This window comes from Herpailurus yagouaroundi, unplaced genomic scaffold, assembly GCF_014898765.1.
Source record: "Herpailurus yagouaroundi ecotype Mexico unplaced genomic scaffold, PumYag 28, whole genome shotgun sequence".
NCBI classification, from domain to species: Eukaryota; Metazoa; Chordata; class Mammalia; order Carnivora; family Felidae; genus Herpailurus; species Herpailurus yagouaroundi.
The window spans coordinates 128,102,671-128,120,202 of NW_024412376.1; the positions used below are offsets into that span (position 1 = coordinate 128,102,671).

Sequence of the window (17,532 nt, forward strand, 5' to 3'; positions counted from 1 at the left end):
ACACACACACACACATTTGTGTGTGTGTCCATTATATGACTACACCACATTTATTTTTCTATTCTGGACATTAGGGTTGTTTCTAGCTTTTGGTTGCTATGAATAAAGCTGCTCTAAATGTGAGTTTTCTGGACATATGCACTCATATCTTTTAGGGGTATATACAGAAGTGGAATTGTTTGGTTATGGTGTTATAGTACTAAGTCATATTTTAGTAGATATTGCCAAACATTTTTTGAAAGGGTTTCAACCAATTTCCACTTCCACCAGTAAGTATTAGAGTTCCAGTTACTCCACATTGTTGCCAACACTTTGTACTGTCAGCCTCTTTTTAGCTATTCTTCTGTGTATTATTTCCAATAATTAAAATTAATTGGACCTGCACAATTATAGTTATCGATCTTTATAATTTTAATTATATTTTATAATTTTAATTGTGTTTACTTATATTTAATTATATTTATTATATAATAATTTAAAAATTTTTTTAACGTTTATTCATTTTTGAGAGACAGAGTATGAGCAGGGAAGGGGCAGAGAGAGAGGGAGGCACAGAATCCGAAGCAGGCTCCAGGCTCTGAGCTGTTAGCAGAGAGCCCCACGCGGGGCTCGAACTCACAAACTGTGAGATCATGACCTGAGCCGAAGTTGGACGCTCAACCGACTGAGCCACCCAGGCGCCCCTATTATATAATAATTTAATATATACTATATAATAACATAATTTGATAATAAATTATTAATTTAATACATAGGATATATACTAAATAATATAATTTTAATTATATTTATAATTTTTAATTATATTTCCCATAAACACACAAAAAAATCTTGTTTCTCCCAAATATTATCTGAAATTCCAAAGTAAAAATAACAGCAATGGTCACTTTGTAAACAGGTTCTCAACTGACATATGCTTCCACATGGTATACAATTCTTCACTGCAAAACGTTACTATCATTCTGTAATAGTTTCCTAACACAGATAAGACGTATGATTCCGATTCCAAAATAATTATGATTATAAATTTTTATTTTGTCATATGGCAGGGGATAAATTCTCGTTATGTGAGGATTTTTTCACTTGATTAGGCCCTCTAAAAGTAACTGGAATTTCTATGTAAACATTAAATACATTTATACAGTAATCATACGGCGTGGTGTTTAAGAATATAGGTCAGGAATCATACGGCGTGGTGTTTAAGAATATAGGTCAGGAATCACGCTACTCTGTTGTGATTTTGATTCTGCTAGGATTTTGAGTAAGAAAATTTTGTGTTTGTTTCCTAATTTAAAAAATGGTATCCATGATAACAGTACCTAGTTCTATCAGCAAAGGCAGATTACTTAACCTCTCTGTGCCTCGGTGTTCTCAGCTGTAAACTGGGAATAAATAGGGTTATTGTGAAGAATTCATTAATACATATATATTAAGACACTTTGAATAGTGTCTGGCACTTAACAAATGCCATTTAAACGTTAGGTATTTATTATTAATGTAGAGAATTGAGGTTGAAGAGTTGTATAAAGACAGTAGTTCCAAACAGCAATCAACATATTCCTCAGTCCCAGTCAGACCCCCAATTTTTTGACGTTTATCTTTATTTGATGTTTATTTATTTTGAGAGTGGGGAGAGGCGCAGAGAAAGAGGGAAAAAGAGAATCCCAAGCAGGCTCCCTGTTCAGCGCTCAGGGCAGTATTATCTTACTGGAAAAGTCAGCAAAGTCATGTCATGGCTTTCAATTACTTTCCTTAATAAAATCTACTTTAGGGAGCTGTCATGAAGGTAAAAATCAGCCTCCTTCAGGACCTTACTGTAAACTATAAACTATAAAAAACTATGAGACTTATCCTTTATATCGCTATAGCAATTCAGAAGGGCGCTTGTCTGTATTCCATCCACTTTCTCTCAATACTCCCAGCTTTCCTTCCTTCCTCTACGCCCAAGTGTTTTCATTGTTTATTTCCGTCAGTGAGAATTCTCCTGCCACCTGAAAGCGCGGAGTCAAGGCTAAGGCTGGAGAATAGTCAATTACAGCCACTTTGACAGAACCCTGATACCCAACTGGGTTTAAGGTACCGTTGGGGAAGCCTTAGTATCCTCTGGAGTTGAGAGCATTTAGGGCCCGCCCAGCTCCCAATCTTCCGCCCTCTCTGGGCGACGATCCCACCCAAACCCCAGAGCACGCCGGGAATTGTAGTTTCCGAAGGCTCGGTGCAAGTCAGCGCACGCGCTTTGAGCAACTCTCCCTCCCAGAAACGCTCCCGGATAAGGAAGTGGCCAGTGATGCCACGCGTTCTGCGGGCAGTCGATCTGGGCTTCTGGGAGTTGTAGTCGCCCGGGGCGGGCGCCGTCGGTAAGGAGACGTAGCTTTCCTTGGGGTCCGCTACTACAGTTGGTCTCCCGCGGGAGCCGAGGGGTCAGTCTGTACTTTTATCCGCACTACGCTCCCTCTGAGGCTGAGGAGGCGCTTCCCTTCTCCCGGGCTCTCCCTCTGCGGTACTGGATGCTCCTTGCCCTGAGGTCCATTTCTCTGTCTAGTCCTCTCTCTCCCTGGTCCATCTCCTAAACCTGGGCTTAGCGGGGACTGGCCCTCCTAGTGACAGGGCCGCGACCTTCTCACACCAGGTCCTCACCCCGCGGGGACCCTCCTCATTCTGCTCCTCGCACTGGCTTCCCCCACTGCCCCTTTCCCCGCCTCCGCACCCGCTGCGCTCACTCTCCTTCCACTTATTTTTTTTCCCCCTTCCTCTGCAGGGATGGAAGCTTCCTGGCGCCAGGTGGCCGGTGGCCGAGGCCGAGCCCGAGGACGGGCCACTGCGGCCCCCTCTTCGGGAAATGGACTCCATCTTCGCGGCGCCGGAGGGGGGCGAGAGAAGGGGTCAGTGGGCGCTGTGGGTCCTGGCCCCAGCCCCAGAGGAGCCGCGACCCCTGCGGCTGCAGGTAGTTCGGCCGGGCGCAGCCCCGCGGGATCTGAGGCACTGCAGACCTCCGTAGCCTGTGGTGAGAAAGACTCCGTCCTCGGTTTCACCTGGATACCTATTAAGGCACTTACTGCCCAGAATTGCCTCCCTGCCCTTGCTCTCGTTCACTGATTTTCTTCTCCTTCGAGTTTATTGCCCCTACATCTCAAACTCTGCAAGGAAGCTACTCATTTCGGCATTCTAGGCAGATTCCCAGCATACCTTTAATTTTAATTGACATTAATCAGCGTCTCCTCTTTGTCCGGTGTTCTTTTCTTTATTCGTTTTTGCCTACTGAATCCCTAGACCAAAAGTTGCAAACTGTGGTCCGGGGTTCTGATTTAGCCCATAGTTTGGTTTGGTTAACAGTCCTTTAAATCTGAATTGGTTGCCAGCAGGTTTTTTGTTTTTCTTTTTAAAAATCTCATAAAAATCTGGTTAATAACTTTTCTTGTAAAATAGGGTCGTGTGGCTTCATTACCTTTGTTCATGGTAACAGTCAACTTGCAGAAATTCCGTTTAGGCACTCCATTTCACGTGGTCTCTCCTACCTTGGGGGCAGTTGTCATTTTCCACCTTTGCAAGATTGCCTTAGTTTAGTAACTTAAATGGTCTATGCCCCGTAAGCACTTGAGCTTGAGGTGTTTTCCTCAACTTTGGTTGCTATTCACAAATTTCATGTCCTTTTCCGGATGTCTGATGTGGCCGCACCTGGAATGTCAGTATCCTTCATCCAAGGCTGTTTGAGTGGAGCCTGAGAACACACAGGCAACTGAATTGTCCATGCTAATGGAGGATTGCATGAAGCTAAAGAAATAATCCCCCAAATCATTTCACTTTTATGTTTGGAATTTATTTTTCAGAATATATTTTTTGAGGGGAGGAGCAAGTTAAGCTTGAGTGCTTTTTTTCCTAAGCTACTTTTTAAAAAAATTTAAAAAATATATTTATTTTTGAGAGAGAGAGAGAGCATGCACGCACGCGCGAGCAGGGGAGGGGCAGAGAGAGGGAGACACAGAATCCCATGCAGGCTCCAGGCTCTGAGCTGTCTGCACAGACCCTGACGCCTGGCTCGAACTTGTGAACCGTGAGATCATGACCTGAGCTGAAGTCAGTTGCTTAACTGACTGAGCCACCCAGGTGCCCCTTTCCTTAGCTACTTTTATTCTCATAGTTTGCAGTTACTGAGCTTATTTTAATTCCAGTATAGTTAATAGTTAACATACAATGTTATGTTAGTTTCAGGTGTACAATATAGTGATTCAGTTCCATACAACACCCGGTGCTCATCACAAGTGCCCTCCTTAATCCCTGTTATCTCTTTCACCCATTCCCCTATCCCCTCCCCTCTGGTAGTCCTTAGGAGTTTATGATAGTGGTGGTGGTGAAATGTGTAAGTTGGAGACCAAGAACAGTTTTGGTAATGTTTCTTGGACTTTGTGGATAGTAGAAAAGCAAGCATTCTTCACCTGTATATATGAGATTTGACTGTAAGAAATAATATATATAGGAAGTTTGTTTTGTCACCTTTCCTTGAGAGGATCTTATGGGGATACCTTGATCGGGTTATGGACGTTTTTATTATATCTTCTAATTCAGCCTTAAAAAATGTATCCTTGGGGTGCCTGGGTGGCTCAGTCGGTTAAGCGACTGACTCTTGGTTTCAGCTCAGGTCATGATCTTGTGGTTTCATGAGTTCAAGCCCCGCACTGGGCTCCAAACAGGCAGTCTGCTTGGGATTCTCTCTCTCCCTCCCTCTCTCTGCCCCTTCCCTATGTGTGCTATCTCTGTCTCTCTCAAAATAATAAATAAACTTATTAAAAAAATAAATTAAAAAAGGATCCTTAAGTGGTCTTTTCCCAAAATTAATGACATTTATCATCTCTCTTATTGCACATCAAGTTTTGGGTCATATAGCTCATAGCCATTACTTTTTTCCTAATACACAAAGATTCTTATAAAGGCACTGTATACATTTCTTTCAGTTTTATTTGAAATACTGAAATAATCCCCACCTAAACTGGCTTTAAAATGTAAATTTTGATTTCATGAGGGAACAAAAGATAAAACACCATTAAGTACACATACACAACCCAGATTAAGAAAGTTTATCCTGGTAGGGGCTCATCAGTTTCAAGCATAAAGTTTAATTTTAAATTAGTGATTTATAATTTTAAATAAGTAAAATTAAAATCCTCTCAATATGGGCATTAATAAGTTCATATCAATTCGGTATGTTTGGGACTTATTTCCTAAAACTGTGGTTGTTGTCCATAAGACTTTATTAATAGTTACTTAGTGCTTAAAGAAATTTCCCCTGGTCCTTGCCCTTTAGTTGGGAATACACTATGAAGTAATCTAATTCTTTTTGTGTTATTATTTAACCAAGTAACAAAATGAGAAGTATAGTCAGTGATAGAATAGTGGAAGAACTGATCAATTTATTTAACATTTCTTTTTGGAATGAAGCTGTTGTAAGAACCACATTTTCTGTATTGGCAACATTCGGGTGGATTAATGTTAAATATATATATTTTGTGACCACATTTTAATAAGGGCAAAATGTCCTTGAGCTTTCTAAGAACAGATGATAAAATAACAGGTATGCAGTGAATATTGTTTGTGCAAAATCTTCGGTGGGCTAGGTAAGGCTGGGCTGTAGTGTGGAAGAGGATTGTTTGAGAAAGCATCCATTTTAACTGATTCTGATGTGTTCCCAGTTGGCATGATTCCCACCTCTTAAAAATCACTGTGTATGATTTGTTTTTAAACATCCCATTTTTAATTTTTTAGTGTCCTTATTTTGGGATTGATTACAGTTTTTTGATACTTTTATTATATCTTTATAATTTTTTAATCGATTTGTTAGTCACTCTGTTTCTAGAACAATTTGCTGCATTTAGGATATTTAACAAAAGTGAAAGTTTTATTGTAGTATTCTCTTTTTTAAAATATTTTATTTTTTATTTGAGAGAGAGAGTGCATGAGTGTGAATTGGAGGGAGAGGGGCAGAGGGAGAGAGAATCTTAAGCAGGGTCCATGCTCAGCGAGGAGCCTGATGCAGGGCTAGATCCCATGACTCTGGGATCATGACCTAGGCCGAAATCAAGAGTGGCTTGCTCAACTGTCTCAGCCACCCAAATGCCCCAATGGTGGTATTCTCTTTAGTTATATGACAAGAAACTTGAAAATACTTTTTTTGTGCATAAAGCAAAACAGAATGCTCCAAGGGTGACTTTTAAATCTGTGCTTTTAGAGATTGTTTTGAAGAAATGAAACTAATTTTTTTTCTTTTAAACAGAGCTAATGTCTCAAAGGAAATTTGAGGAAATCAAGAAGGCCAATCAAGCTGCAGCCAAAAAACTTGTTGAAGAACACTTTAGCTCTTCCTCTGAAGAAGAAGGAGATGAAGATTTTGAAGGAAAACAGGGAAAAATAGTTGCTAATACATTTACAACTTACACTACTCAGACAGGTGCTGTATGGTCTTTTAAATTTTGATTTTTTATAGTTTTTATTGAAATTCCAGTTAACATACAGTGTAATACTAGTTTTATGTGTGCAATTCAGTGATTCAGCACTTATATATAAAACCCGGGACTCATCACAGCACATGCACTCCCGTCACCTATTTAGCCCGTCCCCCCCATCCATCTCCTAGTAACCATCAACTTGTTCTCTGTAGTTAAGAGTCTGTTTCTTGGTTTGCCTCTCGCTTTTATTCCCCTATGATCATTTGTTTTGTTTAGAAAATTCCACATATAAGTGAAATCATACAGTATTTGTCTTCCTCTGACTGACTTCGCTTAGCATAATACTCTCTAGCTCTATTCATGTCATTGCAAATGGCAAGGTTTCATTCATTTTTATGGCCCAGTAATATCCCATTGTATATATAAACCACAACTTCTTTATCCATTCATCAGTCATGGACATTTGGGCTCTTTGAGTAATTTGGCTATTGTAGATAGTGCTGCTGCAAATACTGGGGTGGATGTATGTCTTCGAGTTAGTATTTTTGTGTTTTTTAGGAAAATGCCTAGTAGTGCAGTTGTTGGATCGTAGGGTAGTTATATTTTTAACTTTTTGTGGAACCTCCATACTATTTTCCAGAGTGGCTGCACCAGTTTGTATCCCCACCAACAGTGTAAGAGGGGTTCCCTTTCTCCACATCCTCGCCAACACCTGTTTCTTGTGTTGTTGATTTTAGCCATTCTGACAGGCGTGAGGTAATATCTCATTGTAGTTTTGATTTGTGTTTCTCTGATGGTAGGTGATGCTGAACATCTTTTTATGTGTCTGTTGGCCATCTGAATGTCTTTGGAGAAATGTCTGTTCATGTCTTCTGCCTGTTTTTTATTTATTTATTTTTATTTATTTATTTTTAATGTTTATTTTTGAGACCGAGAGCGAGCGCAAGCGGGGGAGGGGCAGAGAGAAGGAAACACAGAATCTGAAGCGGCCTCCAGGCTCTGTGCTGTCAGTACAGAGTTCAACATGGGACTCGAACTCACAGACTGCGAGATTATGGCCTGAGCTGAAGTCGGATGCTCAACCGACTGAGCTACCCAGGCGCCCCGTCTTCTGCCTGTTTTTTTTTTTTTTTTTAATTTTTTTTTTTTTTAACGTTTATTCATTTTTGAGATAGAGAGAGAGCATGAACAGGGGAGGGTCAGAGACAGGGAGACACAGAATCCGAAACAGGCTCCAGGTTCTGAGCTGTCAGCACAGAGCCCGACACGGGGCTCGAACTCACGGACCGCGAGATCATGGCTTGAGCCGAAGTTGGCCGCTCAACTGACTGAGCCACCCAGGCACCCCTTCTGCCTGTTTTTTAATTGGATTTTTTTTTTTTTTTCTGGGTGTTGAGTTTTATAAGATCTTTTTATTTTAGATACTAGGCCTTTATCAGATACGTCATTTGCAGATATCTTCTCCCATTCTCTACATTGCCTTTTAGTTTTTCGATTGTTTCCTTTGCTGTGCTGAAGCTTTTTATTTTGACGGAGTCCCAATAGTTCATTTTTGTTTTTGTTTCCCTGGCCTCAGGAGACATACCTAGTAGGAAGTTACTATGGCTGATGTCAAAGAAGTAACTGCCTGCTTTATCCTCTAGGATTTTTATGGTTTCCTGTCTCACATTTAGGTCTTTAATCCATTTTGAATTCATTTTTGTGTATAGTGTGAGAAAGTGGTCCAGTTTCATTCTTTTGGGTGTTGCTGTCCAGTTTTCCCAACACTATTTGGTGAAGAGACTGTCTTTTTCCCATTGGATATTCTTTCCTGCTTTGTTGAAGATTAATTGACCATATAGTTGTGGGTTCATTTCTGGATTTTCTATTCTGTTCTGTTGATCTATGTGTCTATTTTTGTGCCAGGACCATACTGTTTTGATCACTACAGCTTTGTAATATAACTTGAAGTCCAGAATTGTGATGCCTCCATCTTTGCTTTGCTTTTTCAAGGTTGCTTCAGCTATTGGAGTTCCGTACAAATTTTAGGATTGTTTGTGAAAACAGAAATGTCTGCAAAAAATGCTGGTGGTATTTTGATAGGGATTGCTTTAAATGCACAGATTGCTTTGGGTAATATAGGCATTTTAACAATTTTTGTTCTTCCAATCCATGAGCATGGAATGTCTTTCCATTCTTTGTGTCATCTTCAACTTCTTTCCTCAGCATTTTATAGTTGTCAGAGTACAGATCTTTCACCTCTTTGGTTAGGTTTATTCCTAGTTATATTATGGTTTTTGGTACAATTGTAAATGAGATTGATTCCTTGACTTCTTTTTGATGCTTCATTATTGGTTATAAAAATGCAGCAGATTTCTGTATGTTGGTTTTGTATCCTGTTACTTTAATGAATTCATGTATCAGTTCTAGCAGTTTTTTGGTGGAGTCTCTCAGGTTTTTATATATAGTATCATTTTATCTGTGAAGAGTGAAAGTTTTACTTCTTCCTTGCCAGTTTGGATGCCTTTTATTCCTTTTTGTTGTCTGATTGCTGTGGCTAGGACTTCCATTACTATGTTAAATAACATGGTGGTGGTGAGATTGTTTCGTTCCTGACCATAGAGGAAAAGCTCTCAGTTTTTCCCCATGGAGGATGATCTTAGCTGTGAGTTTTTCGTATATGGCCTTTATGCTGAGGTATATTCCCTCTAAACCTACTTTGTTGAGGATTTTTATCGTATTTTGTGTTGTGTGTTGTATTTTGTCAAATGCTTTTTCTGCATCTATTGAAAGGATCATATGGTTCATATCCTTTCTTTTATTAATGTGGTGTATCATATAGATTGATTTGCAATATGGAACCACCTTTGCAGCCTAGGAATACATTCTTCTTGGTCATGGTGAATGATTCTAATGTAATGTTGGGTTTGGTTTGCTAGTATTTTATTGAGAATTTTTGCATCCATGTTTATCAGGGATAACTGGCCTGTAGTTCTTTTTTTTAGTGGAGTCTTTATCTGGTTTTGGTATCAGAGTAATGCTGACCTCAGAGTATGAAATTGGAAGTTTTCCTTCCTTTTCTATTTTTGAAATAGTTTGAGAAGAATAGGTATTAACTCTTCATTAGATACTGATAAAATTTGCCTGTGAAGCCATCTGTCCCTGGACTTTTGTTTGTTGGGAGATTTTTTATTACTGTTGAATTTCTTTGCTGGTTATCTGTCCAAGTTTTCTATTCCTGTTTCAGTTTTGGTAGTTTATATGTTTCTAGGAATTTATCCATTTCTTCCAGATTGTCCAATTTGTTGGAATATAGTTTTTCATAATATTCTGCTATAATTTTTGCATTTCTGTGGTTTTGGCTGAGATCTCTCCTCCTCATTTATGATTTTATTTATTTGGGTCCTTTCTCTTTTTGATATGTCTGGCTTGAGGTTTATCAATTTTATTATTTTTTTTTTTCAAGGAACCAGCTCCTTCTTTCATTGATCTGTTATATTACTTTTTTAGTTTTTATCACTTATTTCTGCTCCAACCTCTCTTATTTCCTGTCTTTTGCTGGCTTTTGGCTTTGTTTGTTCTTTTTCTAGCTCCTTTAGATGTAAAGTTACGTTGTTTATTTGAGATTTTCCTTATGGTGGGCTTGTATTGCTATATACTTCCCTCTTAGCACTACTTTTGCTGCATCCCAAAGGTTTTGGACCAATGTGTTTTCATTTTCCTTTGTTTCCACATATATTCTTTATTTCTTCTTTAATTTCCTGGTTGACTCATTCATTCTTTAGTAGGATGTTCTTTAACCTCCATATATCTGTGGTCTTTCCAGATTTTTTTTCTTGTGGCTGATTTCAAGTTTCTTATCGTTGTGGTCAGAAAATATGCATGGCATGATCTCAGCCTTTTTGTGCTTGTTAAGGCTTGATTTGTGACCTAGTATATGATCTGTTCTGGAGAATGTCCGAAGCGCACTTGAAAAGAATGTGTATTCTGCTGCTTTAGGGTAGAATGTTCTGAATATATCTGTTAAGTCCATTTGGTCCGTGTGTCATTCAAAGCCATTGTTTTCTTGTTGATTTTCTGTTAGATGATCTGTTCATTGATGTATGTGGGATGTTAAAGTCCCCTAATATTACTGTATTATTATCAATGGGTTCCTTTATATTTGCTACCATTTTATATATTTGGGTGCTTCCACATGTTGGGTGCATAAATATTTACAATTGGTAGATCTTGTTGAATTGTCCTTTTTATTATGAAACAGTGCCATTTTCATGTCTTGTTATAGTCTTTGGTTTAAAGTGTAGTTTTTCCAATGTAAGTATTGCTACTGTGACTTTCTTTTGATTTCTGTTTGCATGATAGATGTTTCTCCACCCCTCGCTTTCAATCTGCAGGTGTCTTTAGGTCTAAAATGAGTTTCTTGTAGGCAGCATATAGATGGGTCTTGTTTTTTTAATCCATTTTGATACTCTGTATCTTTTGATTGGCACATTTAGTCCATTTATATTCAGAGTAATTATTGATATGTATTTAGTCCCATTTTATTATTTGTTTTGTCATTGTTTCTGGAGATTTTCTCTGATCCTTTCTTGTCTTTGTCACTTTTGGTCTTTCCTTTTCACTCAGAGTCCTCTTTAATATTTCTTGCAGGGCTGGTTTTATGGTCAAGAACTCCTTTAGTTTTTGTTTGTCTGGGAAACTCTTTATCTTTTCCTTCTATTCTGATAGCCTTGCTGGATAGAGTATTCATGGCTGCAGATTTTTGCCATTCAGCACTTTGAGTATATCATGCGACTCCCTTCTGGCTTGCCAACTTTCAGTTGAGAAATCTGCAGCTAGCCGTATAGGTCTTCCCTTGTAAGTTAAGGACTTCTTTTCCTGCTTTTAAGATTTCTTTCTTTATCACTGTATTTTGCAAATTTGGCCTGCTTTTGATGACTTTGATGGGAGTTCTTTCTGCCTCCGGGATCTGGATGGGTGTTTTTTCCTCCAGATTAGGAAAGGTTTCAGCTATGATTTCCTCAAATTTTCTGCCCCCTGTTCTCTCTCTTCTTCTTCTGGGACTCCTTTAATATGAATGTTATTACATCTGATGGAGTCACTGAGTTCCCTCAGTCTTATCTCGTGATCCATAATTATTCTTTTTCTCTTTGTTCAGCTTCATTATTTCCATTATATTGTCTTCTATGTCATTTATTCATTGCTCTGCTTCTTCCAGCCTTGTGTTCATCGTATTAAGCCTGTTACCAATCTCAGTTATTATATTTTTAATTTCTGATTCTTTTTTTAACTCTTTCATCCCTGCAGTAAGGGTCTCCCTGATGTCTCCCATTCTTTTCTCAAGCCCAGTGATTATCCTTACGATTGTTGCTTTAAATTCTCCATCAGGCGTGTTACACATATCTGTTTCGCTTAGATCTCTGGCTATGACTTTATCTTGTTCTTTCATTTGGGATGAATTCCAACATCTTGGCATTCTAAGTCTCTGCCTTCTTCTTTGTGTTAGAAAAGGCTGTGTGTTTCCTGCTTCTGAGAGTAATGGCTTTATGAAGAAGAGATCATGTAAGTGTCCAGGGCCTGGTACCTCAGGGAGTGTCTCTGGTGTGTGCTGCCTGCACCCTGCTATTGTGTTTTGGTTGCTCTATTCTTCAGGCCAGTCATCTACAGAGGCTGTCCTTGCCTGCAGTGGACAGTGTTTGGACCTTAGCCAGAATGTGGCAAGTTTTAACTAGGTGCGCTCTGGTCTGCTTGTTAAGTGAGATCTGATACTACTTCCACTAGACTGAAGCTCTGAGAACTCTGGTTAGGAGATGTGGTATGGGCGGGATTTCTTCTGGTCTTCTGGGGAAGGAGCCTGCTGTGCTAGGACTGAAGCAAGCTTGCCTGAGAGTGGCAGTCCCGCCAGAGCACAAGGGTGTGGGACTTTGTATAAGCAGGTTAGGCAGTCAGTGTTGGTGCTGTGCTGCTTTACCACAGGTGGCTCTGTGTTTATACTGGGGGGTGGGGGAGGGAAATGGCACAAGCTGGCTCCTTTGTCCCTAGGGAGACATCTCTGAACACTGCCTCTCAGGAATACACTCCAGGAGGAGTGAAAAATCTCCTCCTTGTGTGCCCCAGGTGTTTTTCAGATCACTGTTTCCATGCTGCCTGACCTCAAGCCGTTTGCCTGCCTTCTCTCCGAGAACAGTGCATGCAGTGCTGTCAGGGCTCTGTGCCAGCCAAGCCCTATGACCTTTAAAACTCTAGTGTTTAATCCCTACTGGTTACAAGAACTCATGAAGATCAGCCCTTCTCGTTTTCCCAGCCAGTGGTTTTGGGGACAGTTCTAGTGCATTCTGCTATGTGCTCCTCTCCCTTGACTTTCTCTGGGACCAGGGCTCCCTCCCCTCCTCAGTACTTGTGATCCGTTTCTCCCCTAAACCATGTCTCCGCACTGCCTATTCTTTAGTGTGGCTTCTTCTTTCCCTTTAATTATGGAATTTGTTTTGTCAGTCTTCAGGTTGATTTCTGGGGTATTTAGAAGATTTGATAGTATCTAGTCACGTTTGAGGGAAGAGACAAGCCTAGGGTACTCTGTCGCTGTCTTAGTTCACCCTAAATTGACTTTTTTGACATCAATGAATATATATTTCTGATGTCTATACGTTAAAAAAATGTTTTTAATTTTTATTTTAGAGAGAGACACACAGAATAGGAGTTCAGGAGGGGCAGGCAGAGGGGGAGACGCAGAATCCAAAGCAGGCTCTAGGCTATGAGCTGTCAGCACAGAGCCCTATGCGGGGCTCGAATTCAGGCGCTGTGAGATCATGACCTGAGCTGAAGTCAGAGGCTCAACACTGAGCCATCCAAGCACTCTATATTTCTGACTTTCAAAAAACTAGTCTATATGGAATAGTTGTTGCATTTTAAATTTTTTTTTTTTTTTAATATTTTCTTTATTTTTGAGACAGGGAGAGACAGAGCATGAACAGGGGAGGGTCAGAGAGAGGGAGACACAGAATCTGAAACAGTCTCCAGGCTCTGAGCTGTCAGCACAGAGCCCGACGCGGGGCTCGAACCCACAGACGGAGCGATCATGATGACCTGAGCCGAAGTTGGCCGCTCAACCGACTGAGCCACCCAGGCACCCCAGTTGTTGCATTTTAAGAATGAGCATTTTGTATCGTTTTGTGCATTTTATTATTTGAGTTACATGTTCTAGAACACTAATTTTTCCATAGAGCAAATAGAATGGCAGTGTCCCTTATAGGCTTAGAAGTTCTCCTGTATGTGTAATTGGCAGTTCATTAGATTCTGGAGGGGGACGTCAAAGTTCTCTGAAATGCATGGGATCAAGTTGTCCCCAGTTATGATTTGGTTGGGCTGGAGTACTTTATTCCCTTAAATCTATTCTTCATTTTTCTGTTTTTCATTGTGTTAAATGTGTTTCGAAGTCAATTTCATTTCTTCACTTTATTCCTTTATATCTTAAAAAATTGATTTTATACTTTTTTGAGAGCTAAGTCTTCTCATATTTGATGTGTACAGTCACATTAAATGTTGTATGTATCTGGTTTACCCTCTTTAAAAAAAAAATGTTTAGTTTGAGAGGGACCACAAATGGAGGAGGGACAGAGAGAGAGAGAGAGAGAGAGCGAGAGATTGAGAATCCCCAGCAGACTCTGTGCTGTCAGTGCCGAGCCCGTCTCAGGGCTCAGTCCCATGAATTGGGAGATGACCTGAGCCAAAATCAAGATTCGGAAGCTTAAGTTCAAGTCCTGCATCGGGCTCTCTGCTGTCAGCACAGAGCCCGTTTCGATTCTCTGTTTCCCTCTCTCTCTGCCCCTCCCCTGCTCACGTGCTCGCTCGCTCTCTCTCTCTCTCTCTCTCTCTCTCTGTCTCTCAAAAATAAATAAAAACATTAAAAAAAAAAAAAAAAGAGTCAGAAGTTTAACCAACTGAGCTGCCCAGGCACCTCCTGGGTTACTCTTAATACCACATTTGTTTATGAGAGAAGAGGGCCTGTGTGTGCTGTGTGTGCTGCTGTGAAGGATTTGGTACTAAGCATAAAAACAGATTATTTTAAATTTAAGTGTTTTTGGGGCGCCTGGGTGGCGCAGTCGGTTAAGCGTCCGACTTCAGCCAGGTCACGATCTCGCGGTCCGTGAGTTCGAGCCCCGCGTCAGGCTCTGGGCTGATGGCTCAGAGCCTGGAGCCTGTTTCTGATTCTGTGTCTCCCTCTCTCTCTGCCCCTCCCCCGTTCATGCTCTGTCTCTCTCTGTCCCAAAAATAAATAAACGTTGAAAAAAAAAAGTTAAAAAAAAAAAAATTTAAGTGTTTTAACATTTTATACTTAAAGACATTATTGGAAAGATGCTTGCATGTGTTAACATTAGTTAGTCGCCTGAGTGTTCTGATGGCATCATGAGGGCACATATTGTCAGGTAGATTTTACCCTATCTGCTAAAGAATTGAGATCAGGAAGCTTCTTTAAAGTCTGGCTCAGCCACTGTAGGTTGATAAAGTGTGACCTTTATCAACTGGCTCAGCCAGGTTAGTTGATGAAGAGGTAATTTGAGTTTAGTAAGTTTCTTTCTTCCGGAGGACATTATAGGAAGCAACCTTAAGAAGTTTCCTGCCTTAAGAAGACCTTACTTAAAATAGTCTAGATAGAGAGAAGTTTTATTTTAAATAGAAAATTCAGTACTTTAACTCAGTATTTCTTTGTAGTGTTGAAAAAACATTTTTTATGTATAAGTTACTAATTTTTTGGTCTGGCTTTCGTCTTAAAGTGTTAAGGCAATTTTTCTTACATTGTTTTTTGTCAAATCCATAAATATTTTGATTCTTGTTCCTTTGTGTTCTCTACCTATATCAAAGGAGGGAAATCTTACTACTTGATTTAAGAACAATAAATGTTAGAGTAATGAGGTGTTTCCCATCTCACTTTAGTGAATTAAATGGCAGAACTTTGCCAAAGAAGTTCATTCTTTTTGTCTGAGTCCCGCCTTTGTATTTTCATGACGCTTCTTTCAAATTTCAGAGTTGCATGGTCACCTTCCCGATGGATGTCTCTATCTTGTTGACCCATGGACATACTGAACATCTGTTGAAAGATAACTTATTTCTTCTCTTGTTTTGTTTACTTCAGCACCAGAATTTTTTCACCCAAGCCAGAAATCTGGGCACAGTGATGGCATAGACATAACATGAGTGTGTCTCATCCAGTACCATTCCTCCCCTCTGCCCATGTCAGACATCTCATCAAACACAGCACCCTTTCCTTTGAATGTTGGCATGAATGTTGGCGTTTAAAAGCAGCACAATCTAATTGTCACCAAGCCCTGCTGAGTTTTACTTCCTATATTTCTCAACTCCACCCTTTTTCTCCCCACATGCCGTAATTGCCTAATTCAGTCCCCTACAGCTGTTTAATATGTGGATTAAATCTGTATAACTCTATGAGATAGATACTACTATTGCTATCATTACTGTTTTAAAGATGAGAAAACAGACAGAAACAGGTAAGTTGTTGAAAGTCATTTTTTGCTTTATCTGCTGCAACTGCCTCTTAACTGGTACTTGAGACTTCTGGTCTTGGCCTCCTTAGACTCCTCTTTCTTCTGTTGCCAGAGTGATCTTTTTAAAATGCATGACTTCAAATGCCAGGCTATCCACTATGACATCTTGGACAGTATACCTAATCCCACAGCCAAATTTCAATACACTTTTCAAAGAAATCTTAAATAAATTTTATAAATATAAGATTGGACTTTATTTTGTTAAAACCTATTCCATCATGTTCTCAAATTCTGTTTTACATGTGAGCTGTTAAATTAGGTGAAATTTAGAATGTTTTACTGTTGGGGCGCCTGGGTGGCTCAGTCGGTTGAGCGTCTGACTTCAGCTCAGGTCATGATCTCGCGGTTTGTATGTTCAAGCCCCGCATCGGGCTCTGCGCTGATAGCTCAGAGCCTGAAGTCTGCTTTGGATTCTGTGTCTCCCTCTCTCTCTGCCCCTCTTCACTTGTGCGCGCGTGCTCGCTCGCTCTCTCAAAAATAAACAAACATTAAAAAAAATAATAAAATGTTTTACAGTTGACCCTTGAACAACATGGGCTTGAGCTGTGGGTCCACTTATGTGTTTTTTTTTTTAAATAAATTTATGTACAGTATTGTAAGTGCATTTTCTCTTCCTTGTGATTTTGTTAATAACATTTCCTATTTTCTAACTTGAGAATACAGCATGTAATACATACACAACATATGAAATATGTGTTAATTGATTATGTTATCAGTAAGGCTTCTGGTCAGCAGTTGGCTACTAGTAGTTAAGTTCTAGGGAGTCACAAGCTATATACCCAGATTTTTGACTGCATGGTTGTTCAGGGGTCAGCTGTCCATTTGTTAAAGCCAACTATGTTGAAAAGCAATTGAAGCTCACAGAATATGATCATTAAGTCTGCCTTTAAGGATACTCTTTAAACTTCAATGTTTATTTAAAATAAAGCAATTGTCTTTAATAATTTTATAATTTATAGTTATGGGAGTGAATTTATGTATATTTTGTTTAATATTCTAAATTATATTTGTTTATAGAGCAAGTTAGCAAGGTAGAGCAAGTTTTTGTAAAGTGCTGTGTTTACTTGGGTGATTTCAGAAAGTAAAGAATTAGCCACGTGTCCTTTTTATTTGACTTTTCTCTTTGGTGACTTAAGTTTTGGTTTAGACCATTGTATTGCCATGATAGTTTATGCCATTTGTCTACTTTTCTTCGAGATTCAGTTAACCTCTATTGAGGAATCTTTATTGTACCAAGGGCATGTAGTTTTATTTCTCTTACACTAAAGTGACTCAGATTATTAGAGATCGTATGCTTTGAGGTAGTTTTTCAGCCTGTTACTTCTTGGATCTCTTGTAGTAACATTTAGAGGCAGCATAGCATAGTGGTCAAGGCTCACATTTAGTCAGACTGAAGTTACTTAATTGTTCTCACATCAGTTTTCTCATCTGTAAAATGAAGATAAAAATAGCTTATTTAATCCCACTAAAATACAAATAGTATAGTGCCTATCAAATAAATGCTCAATAATTGCTTACAGAAAATACAGTTTGGTAGTATTTTCTAAGAAGTTCAC

General features: G+C 39.4%; 1 protein-coding gene across 5 annotated transcripts in view; it reads left to right on the forward strand.

The window, feature by feature from the left end:
• The first annotated feature begins 2,288 nt into the window (after positions 1 to 2,288).
• The window catches only part of NFXL1 (nuclear transcription factor, X-box binding like 1), a 73,762-nt gene continuing 58,518 nt past the window's right edge, over positions 2,289 to 17,532 (forward strand). Inside the window, exons 1-3 of one of the 5 annotated variants that reach the window (XM_040484356.1) lie at positions 2,289 to 2,357; positions 2,759 to 3,004; positions 6,266 to 6,439. In XM_040484356.1, the coding sequence (XP_040340290.1) occupies positions 2,761 to 3,004; positions 6,266 to 6,439 (418 nt within the window). In that variant the 5' untranslated portion in view covers positions 2,289 to 2,357; positions 2,759 to 2,760. The other 4 variants (XM_040484334.1, XM_040484376.1, XM_040484345.1 and 1 more) reach the window with 4 other exon arrangements.